The 12,458-nt window shown below is 43.0% G+C and overlaps 1 protein-coding gene across 1 annotated transcript in view; it reads left to right on the top strand.

Moving 5' to 3' along the window:
* The window catches only part of POLL (DNA polymerase lambda), a 76,902-nt gene extending 66,568 nt beyond the window's left edge, over positions 1-10,334 (top strand). Inside the window, exons 2-3 of the mRNA XM_030204733.1 lie at positions 4,729-4,897; positions 9,185-10,334. Of these exons, the coding sequence (XP_030060593.1) occupies positions 4,729-4,897; positions 9,185-9,546 (531 nt within the window). The 3' untranslated portion in view covers positions 9,547-10,334. The remainder of the gene's footprint in view (positions 1-4,728; positions 4,898-9,184) is intronic.
* Positions 10,335-12,458: the final 2,124 nt, after the last annotated feature.

Genomic DNA, 12,458 nt, shown 5'->3' with positions numbered 1-12,458 from the left:
TGCCCGTGTTAATGGGCAAATAACACAACTTAAGAGCCCTAACCCAGCTTGATAAATTACCCTCTTGGCATCCACATACATTTATTTTAAATCTTGGAAAGACCCTTGCATACATTCCTTTCCCCAACCTAACCACACCCCTTTTGGGACACAGGTAAAAAGTAACTGCATTGTGAACAGTATGGGTAATTTAACTGCAGTAAGAGGGAAGGTTTCATTCCCAGAAAGGGAAATGGGACTTGATATACTGCCTTTCTGTGGGGTTTTTTTGCAACTACATTCAAAGCGGTTTACATAGTATATTCAGGTACTTATTTTTTTGTACCAGGGGCAATGGAGGGTTAAGTGACTTGCCCAGAGTCACAAGGAGCTGCAGTGGGAATCGAACTCAGTTCCCCAGGATTAAAGTCCACTGCACTAACCACTGGGCTACTCCTCCGCTCCACTAGGCTTTTTCATGATGACTTTACCTGCATTAAAAAAAAAAAACAACATTGAAAATCAGGGTCATTTTCAAAGCCATTCTCAGTCAATAAGCAGGATTGAATTGGTCACCACACGTCATCCAGTGGTGCGGTGCTGGGACAGAACAGTTTTCCCAGAACTCAAAATTAGTGAACATTTCTGAATATGTATTGTATGGCCTTTTTCACAGGCAGAGGTCCCCTCAGTGTGTTAGTTAGGTTTTTTTCCCACTCTGCCAAACCAACTTCTAGCACAGCTCTCCTGACTTTAATGAATATTCTCTTTTGGGTTTTTTTGACATTGTTTTTCATGGATTTTTTTTTTTTTTACTATTTCTTTTTTTAACTGGTTTTGGTAATTTCCTGTATTTTTTTCATACTCTGGAACTATGGCATAGGCAAAGCCAGGCTTCAGACCCTGCCACTTATTGCAGAAGGACAACCGAAAATGACTGATAGATTTTGTGTCATTTTTTGGGCTCGGTGTATAACCAGGAGGGCTTTTATGAATGCAGATGAATGTCCCTACAAGTACATAAAGATCACATATTATCACCTGGATGTGAGGCAAAATTAAGAAAAAATTCTTGTGTGTAGAGGTCAGCTGACTCTGTCTTCCAGCAGCTCCTCTTCCCTTATTGTTGCCTGCATCCCCTTATACGTTCATTTTAAAATACCTGGTAGATACAGGTCTATGTCCACCCTACTCTGTCAGCTTTCTGCCTTTCTTTGCTCTGCAGGTGTGTTTAGGAGTTAAGTTTTACCTGGAGGTTTCCTTCTTTCCCTACTCTGATGGAAGGTTCTCAACTCCATCACAATGCATACACCTATGCTTGTGTAAATGAACATTTTTTAGTGCAAAATATACTAATGCCATTAAGCCTTTCCAGAAACCACATTAATTTATTAGTATTGGCTTTTTCAGACCACATGCACATTTTATTAATAAAAGAAATCACGTCAACATCAATTTCTTAATTAAAGAATCATAGTCTATCACCTGTCTCTACCTACCCATCCATCCTATTACTATGTCATGCTTAATTTCATAGTTTACATAACAAAATTCTGTGTTAACTATTACTAGTAAGCCGCCGCATTGAGCCTGCTTTTAGTGGGAAAGTGCGGGATACAAATGTAATAAATAAATAAATAGTCATAATAGAAAAAAACATTTATTCAAAATAGTTTATTAAAAATAATTTCTGAACAGCCATGATTATAAAAAAAATAATTGGTCCAATAAAGTGTCACCAGAACTTTAGAAAAAGAAGGGTAATAAATAATTAAAACATTATAAAAGGACCAATAAAAGTAAATAACTAAAAATAAGAAAGGGTAGACAAAGGAAATAAGAAACAGGAAGGGGAAGGGAGGGAATATAAAAGGAAAGGGGATATGAAGAGAAGGTAGATCTTAAATATAAAATATAATCAAATTCCTGTATTCACTAGAACACTTTTTTCATTGGCTCTGTGCATTTCATCACTTGGTCATCACCACTTTAGGGGGTCCTTTTACAAAGTCATGCTAAAAAATGGCTTGCGGTAGTGTAGGCGCAGGTTTTGGGCGTGCACCGATCCATTTTTTAGCACGTCTGTAAAAAAGGCCCTTTTTTTGCCGAAAATGGATTGCGTCCATTTTGGGTCTGAAACCTTACCGCCAGCCATTGAGCTCTATTGATATGTGCAAACAGCACAAGATCTAGATGAGTTTGAGCTATTTAAACCCAGGGTAACTGACTGGATAAAGAAAGTATAATTCTGGAAAGCTTGTCAAAGAAGTTAGTTCACTAAAATGGTATCACCTGCAACTTGTTTGTTGACTGTTATTTCCACAACTGCAACATTTCCTAATTCAAAATATTTGCAACAATCTCAGAAGCAGGTAGGATGGGCGTTTTGTTGACTGGATCTACAGTGTCCTTGGGGGTGTACTGTCAAGAATACACATTGATCTGGATATTCAAGTCAATAGGACCAGTGGGCCTGCCAAGGGTTCAGACATCTGGTGGCTCTAATGTATTGTATGTTTTTGTAATCGGTCACAATTGTGACTGAAAAGGTGACACCCTCTAACAAATGCCTCCATTCCTTCAAGGCAACCTAATGGCTAGAAGTTCATGTTTTCCTGCTTTGTAATTTTGGACAGTAGAAAACAATTTTCAGGATAAGGAACCACATAGGTGGAGCTGAGCCTCATGGTCTATTCTTTGCAATAAAACCACCCTAGCTCCAACTTCTGGGCAGACCTCCTAAAATCTCTTTCCATCTCACTAGCAGGGACCTCCCTCCCCCTAGGGCCTGTGGAAAAATCTATCATCACTGTTCTACTAATACCTATATAATGGGGTATTACATCTATTTTCCCAGCTTTTCTCCTGCCCAAATGCCCTAGAATATTCTTTTCTTTCATTAATCCCCCCTACCCAGCCCTCTAGAAACCTAGCTTCAGCTTTAATTTTCTGGACCCCCACCACCACATTTTTTCTGATTCCTCCCTGCTCCCTCCCATTGCCACAACATTTTTCCCGATTCCCCCCTTGCTCCCCTCCCACTACAAAAATTTTTCCCGATTCCTCCCTTGGTTCCCCTCTAGCCCCGGGCCCCACCACAGCAAGATTAGCTATTGCTCGCTTTCCCTCCCATCCCCCAGGACTTGAACCAGGACCCTACCTGGAATGTTAGAAAATTTCTTCCTTCCAGTGAAATCCTCCAGTCCAGAGAGCAGCACTGCAGGTCAAAGGAACGCGGTAGACAATGAAGCAGTTTAAGTGCTTCAGTGTCCTGTGGCTCCCTACAAGGTACACTGGGATTGGATGCCCAACCAGCATATCTTCCAGGATGGGGGGAAGTTCCAAATGGCCCGTTTCCATATCAAATGCCAGCTGCTGTATTTTTTTTTGGGGGGGGGGGGGGTGGAGGCTGTTTCATAGATTAAGCCAGTCCTGAAGCGAAAAACTCTGGCACAGCCCAGGATGCTTTTCTATCTGAACATAAACAAGTGGGGAAAGCATGTGGAGCATGGCTTGTGAAATTCTTTCAAAACCATCTTCATATATGTGTGCGCAGTGGGCAGCTTTGCATGCTACATACCCAAGCGTTCTGTTGGTTTGGAAGGAATAATAAAACTAAACAAGGTATGATACTATATGAAACCATTAGATGTCACTTTGTTCATGGCTTTTCCCCACACTTCACATCTCCAGAAGTAGCGTAGGGTAAACAGACATGGGGAAGCCACTACTTGCCCTGGGATTGGTAGCGTGGAATGTTGCTACTATTGGGTTTCTGCCAGGTACTTGTGACCTGGATTGGCCACTGTTTGTAATCAGGATACTGGGCTAGATGAGCCATAGGTCTGACCCAGTATGGCTATTCTTATGTTCTTATTGTGTATTCATGTCCACAGTAATTGGCTTGGACAAGTATGAGTGGCGTACTATAAGCACGCTTAAGTTTCTAAAAAGGACGTTTTTTGGATAGGGTTTTACACAAGTGATTAAGGGGCCCTTTTACTAAGCCGCGTAAGCGTCTATGCGCACCCAACACGAGCCAAAATAGAGTTACCGCCCAGCTACCACATGGCTCTTGCGGTAATTTCATTTTTGGCGCGCGTCCAAAAAATAATTTTTTTTTTTGGACACGCACCAAGTGGCATTTGGCGTGCGTAGGTCGTTACCTCCTGGTTACTACATGAGTCTTTACCACTAATTGGTAAGGTCGCAAACCCAAAATGGACACGTGGCAATTTTGATTTTGCCACACGTCCATTTTTGGTAAAAATTTTAAAAAGGACTTTTTTACAGGCACGCTGAAAAATAGATTGGCGTGTGCCCAAAACCCGCGCCTGCACTACCGCAATCCATTTTTCAGCACACCTTAGTGAAAGGATCCCTAAGGGAGTAATTCTCTGTATTGTTTATTTCTGCATCTAAAATGAATCAAGTTAAAATTGTGACCTTACTATTTGGTTGGAGGAACGCATACATGTAGGATTGGGAAAATGTGGAAGCTACAAAATTGCCAAGTGGAAGCTGCTGGGTTCATGCTGTTCATTTTTTCAATGTCTATATATTTGTAAAATGGCTGCTCTTGCTGCATGTGCCAGCAAATACACATGTGCTTCTGTGGGTCTTTTAGTAAAGCTCTGCATCCCGACCTGAACATCTCAATTCTGATCTCTATGTTCTATTTAAATGAGTAAGAGAATATAACAAATTCATATCTCTGTGTATCTGTGTTTTTGTCTGGTGCTCTTCAAGGTTGGAGAGGTGGTTCATTCTGTCAATACTGGGTTGCTGTCTATAGCATGTGGCTCCTTCAGACGTGGAAAGCTCACTTGTGGCGATGTAGATGTTCTGGTTACCCACCCTGATGGAAAATCACACCGAGGCATTTTTGGCAAAGTAATAGACGGCCTCAAACAACGTGGTATGTGAATGTAAAAAAAAATAAAATAAAAATACAGATTTGATCAACAAATGTGAGGGTCAGAGGCAGAATCCAGATTCTATATATGGTGCCCAAAATTTGGTGACAATATTTAGGCACCTATCCAAGATGTGCAACTAACCGAAGTAGCTAAAGAGCCAATTAGTTCCAACCCCAGTTTGCCCTCACCAGTTTATTCTCTTAATTCCACCCACACCACTCCCCCTTCTAGTCCAGCCTGATCTATACATACCATCCCTACTGTCCTTCCAACCAGTCATCAATAGTTTACAGTTTATTTCATTTGGTATATCACTAGGCTTAAAATAATAAAATCACAGCAGTTTACAATGCAATAAAACTTAAAACCAAATCAGAAAGAACTCCCAAGGCTAGCTTAACCATTGGACTACGTGAGGCTCTGGTCCTGGGCACTGGCAATTAAGGGTGCCAAAATACCCCTGCCTCTGACCTCACCTGGTGTACAGGTTAAGCCTTTTGTTCCTCCCCCCCCCCCCCCCCCCAAAGTCCTGTACTTCTCCCTCACCTCTCTCACACCCCCCATGGTCCTGTAAAGTTTACATTGGTCACCAGTGGCAGACAGCAGCATGACAGGCTGCCTTTGGCCAGCCACTGGCTCTTCCCTCTGCTGTATCCGGCCTCCTCTGATGCAATTTCATGTGGGCGAGACAAGGCACAGGGAAGACCCAGGGGCTGGACAAAGGCAGCCTGTCATGATGCTGCTGCCATCCATAGGCAGTCGGTGGCCCTACTGTTTGGGGAGGCTAAAGGGGGCGGGGTTAGGGTGTAAAAGTTAAATAGTCACAATTAATACCTTTTATTAAATTCAGATATGTATCACGTCAAAGAATAAAGTGGTTGCTCAAAGCATATATAATCATGTATACTATTCAAAATTGTTATCAATTATTAAACACTGCTATTTTCCACTCCATTTCAGTAAGGCCAACACACAATCCCTCAACCACAACATGCAAAAACACACTCAGAACCTTACTGTACCATAAACAGCACTTACTCCGAGGACTCAAAGAGCAAGAGCATTATGCATGAAAAGGCAGCACTGTAAATATTACACTGGGCAGACCTTAATATACCACCCATATGGAAAACACAGACCGTCAACAATTTGAAACAAGGGATCATGTACAGCCACAAAACAATCTTTTAGGGTGACAGTGTTCACAATGAGCTCCTTTTATTAATGACCAGTTAGAGATAAGAGTTTTCAATTTGGCACAGTATAAGTCATCACAAGAATAAAATATAAGGAAACCAATGGACTGCATTAGGGGCTTATAGCCCATTTAGTTATGTTCAAACAAAAGAGATCTGCATGAAACAAAATATTTATTTTATTTTAACTTATAAAACCTCTCTCTCTGCCCCAATCCAACCACTGCCCCACACCACCAATCCCTCCCCATCTCTCCTCCTCCCTTCATCATCCACTGCATCCCCCTCTGTTTTTTTCTCCCTCACCAGTCACCATCATTTCCTATTTCACAAAAAAAAAGTCTTAAGAATTGCTGAATGAAGCATCTATATATTTTCATAATCGGATGACCAGGCAGTACCATGTGTTAATGCATTGCTAAATCTCCTCGTAGGACTCTCGTTTACAACCACCCTCTCCTGTTCAGCAAAGCAATAAGAGACCCAAATACTCCTCTCTCCCTTCCAACACTTACCAGCTTGCTCGATCCTCTACCTCCCTCCCTGGCTCGGTTGGTGACTGACTGAAAAGAGCCGCATGCTGCAACACTCAGGCTCACAGTCACAGCCCCAGGCTCTGCTGCCGGAACATACAGTGCAGGGAGGTTCCGGCAGAGCCCGTAAGAAAAGAAGTGAGCGGGCTCAGTGGGGGGGGGGGGGGGGGGGGGTAGGCGCCAGCAGAAGATACAGTTTTGTTAATGGCTGATCTGGGGCTAAATTCGAGGAGGAGGCAGGTGGGGAAGGTCAGGGTTGGATAAGCCTCTTATACGGGGCGCCTATGCTGCCATCAGTGACCAGCATAAACTTTACAGGAGTGAGCAAGGTGAGGGAGCAGTGCTGGACTCACGAGGAGGGGTAAAGAGACTGGATTGGGGTGGAGGGAAGAGATGCCAGCCCAAGTGAAGGAGAGATGACTTGTGGGCTGGGGGAGAGGTGCCGGAAGTGATGGGGGGGGTTGTGTCAGCGAAGCAAGTTGGCTCAGGGCATCACTATCCCTTGAGCCGGCTCTGAGAACTCCAATAAAAAGAATGGACAGAACCACCACACATAAACACAAAAGAAAACAACAAAAAAAAATTAATCTGAACAGATTCCTATGCCTGATTCCTCCCCCCCCCCCCCCCCCCCCCCCCCCCCAATCCCCTAGAAGGGCTACATCAAATGCCAAATGAAAAAAATGTGCCTTTAACAGGTGTTTAAAACAAGGTAAAGACTGTACTCCCCTCAACATTTGTGGAAGGGAATTCCACAAAGAGGGTGCAAAATCAAAAAGGCCTTCCTCCTTGTAGACATAAGGCGAGTCTCCTTCACAGAAGGAACAGCCAACAACAGCTAACAGTCTAGCATCTCTTTACTTAGCCTGTCCATACCACACACTTCTTCTCTGAAACCCAACTCCTTTATCCTTCCTCCTCTCGCAATTGTTTTCTTTTTTCTTGACTTCTTACTCCATATGCATAGTTGTGACTTACATTTGGGGTAGGGTGCTGAATACCTGTTCAATTGCACCATCCTAAATGTCTCCCTACTTCCTCCTAACCTCACCTGTTGTGCTCCACCCTTCCAGTTTCTCTCCTCATTAGTTCCCTCTCTCTCTCTGCGTGCAACTTGAGTAACAAGCCCTTAGCTATCAATAATTGGGTGCCAACAACCAATCATTGATGTGAATTGGCACTCATTAAAATTTGCATGTGCATCTGGTTGCACGCTATAAGGCATGGGGCATAATAGCATGTAACTCAAAAGGGGACATGGCCATGGGTGTGTCAGGGGTATTCCAAAAAGTTATGCATGTATTTACAGAATAGAGGACGCTTAAGTTGGGCTTCATCATTTACCCCTGGTTTCCAGCAGGTGTAAGTCTGGCATCTAAGGTTAGGTGTGAGAGTTTGCACTAAGCTCGATTCTTAGTGCATAGTGACGATTTTTTCCGGTGCTGAATTTTGAGCGTCATTTACTGAATCCAGCCCCATATATCCTTTTATCCTATAAAACATTTGGTGCTCATTTAACAGTTAATGATGCATCCTAGCAATTAACACACATTAATTTTCTAATGTGAAAAGGGATGGGCAATGTGTTTTACAGTTAATGCATGTGTACTTACCACCTGCTAACTGATAACATGGCACATAGCATGCAGTTAAGACTACTGAATTAGGGTAGATAACTGCATTTAACTACCTTTCAGTTAATGCATGGTAACGAACTTTTTCTATGTTAACTGAATGGCCAAATGTTGGGAACGCTCCCAACAGTTAACATGGAAGTGTTACAGTCACCATGTGTTAATTTTGGCCATTAATTAGTGGTAAATAATAAAAAAAATAGGAAGTCACTAAACCAAACAGAAAGGGGAAAATGAAACTTCCACAAAACAAACAGAAAGTCCAGAAGGTGGCAGACTCCAAAAACAGGTTCCAAAATGACCAAAAGTCCAAAGAAATTCTCAGACTCAATGCTTCTCAAAGGAAATAGTTTATTCTCCAATTATGAAATACAGGATGTGTTGACATCTATGACCTGACACAGGCCCTGTTTCGGCTACAGACCTTCCTCATAGATCCTGTCAGCAACGCAATTGAACCAAGGAAAACAGCCCGTCAACTTAATGCTAAAAAACCAGTGTAAACACCCAGCAAAGGCTCTTGAAGGATAGCATTTGTGTCCACAGACTAAAACTAATAAGTAGGGCCCTGTATATGGTGCTAGTTTTATGTTTCATTTATTGCTTCAGCTAGGAATATATGCTGGAGTTTTTTTCCCCCATTTATTACTAGACGAGGAATGCCACGTTCTCATTTTCATCTCCTTACCCAAGCCCAATTGTTTGGCATCATTTGTTATTACAGAGATGAGGCTGCCTGGAAAGAGTACAATTATTTGAGCAGTATACTAAACGTATAAACTTATATATCACTTCAATACCAGGCCTGATATAATGGCTGCTCATGACTAGGTTAAATTGTTTCATGCTAACAAAATCAAAATAACTGTCCACCATTGTTTTCATGCCTTGTGTCCTTGTTTGTTTTCTTCTGTATTTTAAAGGTTTCCTTACAGATGATCTGGTCAAGCAGGAAGACAATGGCAACCAGAAGAAATATATGGGAGTTTGCTGCCTCCCTGGGCCAGAACGAAAGCACAGGAGACTCGATTTAATTGTTGTGCCTTATAGTGAATTTGCATGTGCACTGATGTACTTCACGGGTTCTGCTCACTTCAATCGTTCTATGCGGGCTCTTGCTAAAACAAAGGGTATGAGTTTATCAGAGCACTCTCTGAACAAGGATGTGGTGCGCAATGGAAAGCTGAAGGTCAGCCCAGGATATGTCATTCCTACCTTGTCAGAGAAAGATGTTTTTGAGGTGCTTGGGTTGCCATACAGGGAGCCTCATGAGAGAGACTGGTAATTCTTAAATACAACTTTGTTTTTATCCCCTCCTATATTCTCACTTAAGTGAAAATTCCCCCAAAGTTCACACTGGAAATCATTGATGATCATGATAGAGTCGGATACTGTTGTAACAGGGAATTGCCATTTCTCCTTCTAGATCCAAAGCCCAGATGTATTACCATATCTGTAAGTCATCTAAACTTTACTGCCTGCAAAGAGCAAAATCTCAGATTATTTACTAAATCAAATATTGTAAAAGACCCTTTTGTGCAAATGATTTCAATTTTCTTAGCACTAAATTCTATTCCAACCATATATTTCTACAGAATTCTACATATTTTTATCATTGCTCTGATCTGACATAATGGAATGGGTTGGAATAGGAGAAAACATGCCGCACTGTTCTGAAGATACAGGATGACTTTAAAGAAGCAAGCATGTCAGACAATGGTGTCTGATTTGTTGAACCATTCTATACACTAACCTTCCTTTGATAATTAATTGAAACTCATGTTTATTAGATTCTTGATATACTACGTTTTCTGTGGTATAACCAAAGTGGTTTACATATTATATACAGGTAACTTTCTCTGTCCCTAGTGAGCAAGTAAGTCAAAGAAATAGCTTCTTTCAACCATCTAGCTACTGTAGTTCTTGATGCAGACATACTTTATGTAGGCCTGAAAGGAGAACAAAAAGATGATAAGAGTGTCCAAAATCATTGGTAGATGCAAGATAACACAGGAGTACTCTTAACGTCCAAAAGATGAAGAGAAGAGTAGACTGTAATCAATATATATAAATGGCGAGTGTCATACTCACTCGCAAATGCGCAGTAGAGACCCTCTCTGCCCCGCGTCAATACGTGATGATGAGGGCAGAACAGAGAGGGTCTCTACTGCGCATTTGCGAGGGACACCGCCGTCGCTAATGCTCCCCCCATCCGGAGTTGCTGCCGCCACCCACCTTCCACCCGGTCGGGCCCTCGCACCGCTATTGAAACAGCGAGGGCATGCAGCACACAGCTCTGCTGAGCTGCCGTCGGCCTTCCTTCTTCTTCTCTGCCCGTGTCCCGCCCTCGACGACGTTACGTCACACGAGGGCGGGACACAGGCAGAGAAGAAGGAAGGCCACGGCAGCTCAGCAGCAGAGCTGTGTCCTGCGTGCCCTCACTGTTTCAATAGCGGAGCGAGGGCCCGACCGGGTAGAAGGTGGGTGGCGCTGGCGGCTCCCGGGGGGGGGGGGGGACAAACTCGGAGGGGGAGCAGCAGCGGCGAACTCAGTGGGGGGCCTTTCAACCCCCCCCCCCCCCTCCTATACTAGCCCGTTTTTACGGGCTGAACGGCTAGTATAATCATAAAGGAAGGCAGGAAAACTGTCTGGTTTAGATGAAATGAAGAAAACTTTTGGCAAGAAGAAACAAACTGTTCAAATAGAAACCCTGGCCTTTGAAAAATGGAGAAAGGGATCCCTGCAAGAGAGGGCTCGAAGTTTGTAAACCCCTCTTGCAGAGGAGATAGCAACCAGGAAAACTGATTTTAAATGTCAGATCTTCAATAGTGGCCTTCTTAAGAGGTTCAAATGGGGCTTTTGAAGAGTCTTAAGAACAAGAGCAAGATTTCATTCTGGACAGACTTGTCGAAGAGGAGGACATAAATGATCAACTCCCTTCAGAAAACGGACTATATCCAGATGTGCTCCAATAGAAACCTTCTGAATATGACCTGTATAACAAGCTAATGCTGCAAATTGGACCTTGAGGAAAAAGAACTAGTCCTTTTTGAAGCCTTCTTGAAGGAACACTAAAATGTGAGGCAAAGAAGCTCATAAAGGGGAAATGCCCCTATCTGTAGATCAACTTAAAAGTTTTCTGCAACCTAGCATAAGAAGCAGAAGTGGACCGTTTGCGAGCTTGAAGCAAAGTGGTAATGAATTCTTCAGGAGTATCCTTTCTTACTTAGTCTTTCCCACTCAATAGCCAGGCTGTAAGACCAAAGGGGGAGGGATCCTACATGAAAATGGGACCTTGATGCAGTCCTTTTTGCTGAGGAAGAGGCAGAGGAGCAACTTGAAGGTGCACTAGGTCCACATACCAAGGACGTCTGGGAAAGTCCAGAGCTATTAAAATTATCAGGCCCTATGAAGAGGCAATGCAATCTAGCATTCTGCTTATCATGGGCCATGGGGGGAAATACACAGAGAATCCCTGTTGTCGGCCAAGGCTGCACTAGTGCATCTATGCCCATGGAGCCTGTCTCTTTCTGATGACTGAAGAAGCTATGTGCTTGTGCATTCTGTTTGGATCCACGAGATCCAGAATTGGAATACCCCGGTGAGACATTATGAGGTAGAAATCTGTCTCCAAGATTTACCATACCCCTGGATCCAGAGAGACTCTGCTGAGGTAGTCCACCTGAATATTCAGGGCGCCCACTATATGAAACTCTGAAATTAGAGGAATGGTCTTCTTTACCCACTGAAAGAGAAAGTGTGCTTCTCTGGCAAGAGAAATGCTTTTGGTTCTTCCCTGCCTGTTGATATAAGAAACTGTCATCATATTGTCCGAGAAAACTCAAACTGATTTTCTTCTCAGAAGGGCAGAGGCCAAAGAGAGCAGTCTGAGTTCCAATCTGTTTATGGACCATGAAGCTTCCGACCTTGTGCAGTCTGTTGAAGACAATGGGTCCCCCAATCAATCAAGCTGGCATCTAAACAGAGGACACACCAATTCGGAGTGTGCAATGGAAGCCCTGTTTGGATGTTCAGAGGATGTAGCAACCAGTTCAAACTGACTCTGGCTCGGTGCATCAAAAGGTACCAACTCCTGGTTTGCTTCTGAGACTGGGGACCCAGCGGCCTCAACAGTGAAGATTGAAGAGGACACGTATGAAATTTGGTCCATGGGATTATATCCAGAGTGACTTCCAT

The sequence above is a fragment of the Microcaecilia unicolor genome, chromosome 5 (genome assembly GCF_901765095.1).
Source record: "Microcaecilia unicolor chromosome 5, aMicUni1.1, whole genome shotgun sequence".
Classification (NCBI taxonomy): Eukaryota; Metazoa; Chordata; class Amphibia; order Gymnophiona; family Siphonopidae; genus Microcaecilia; species Microcaecilia unicolor.
The sequence above is the reverse complement of the archived record's forward strand: the minus strand, read 5'-3'. Positions and strand labels throughout refer to the sequence as shown.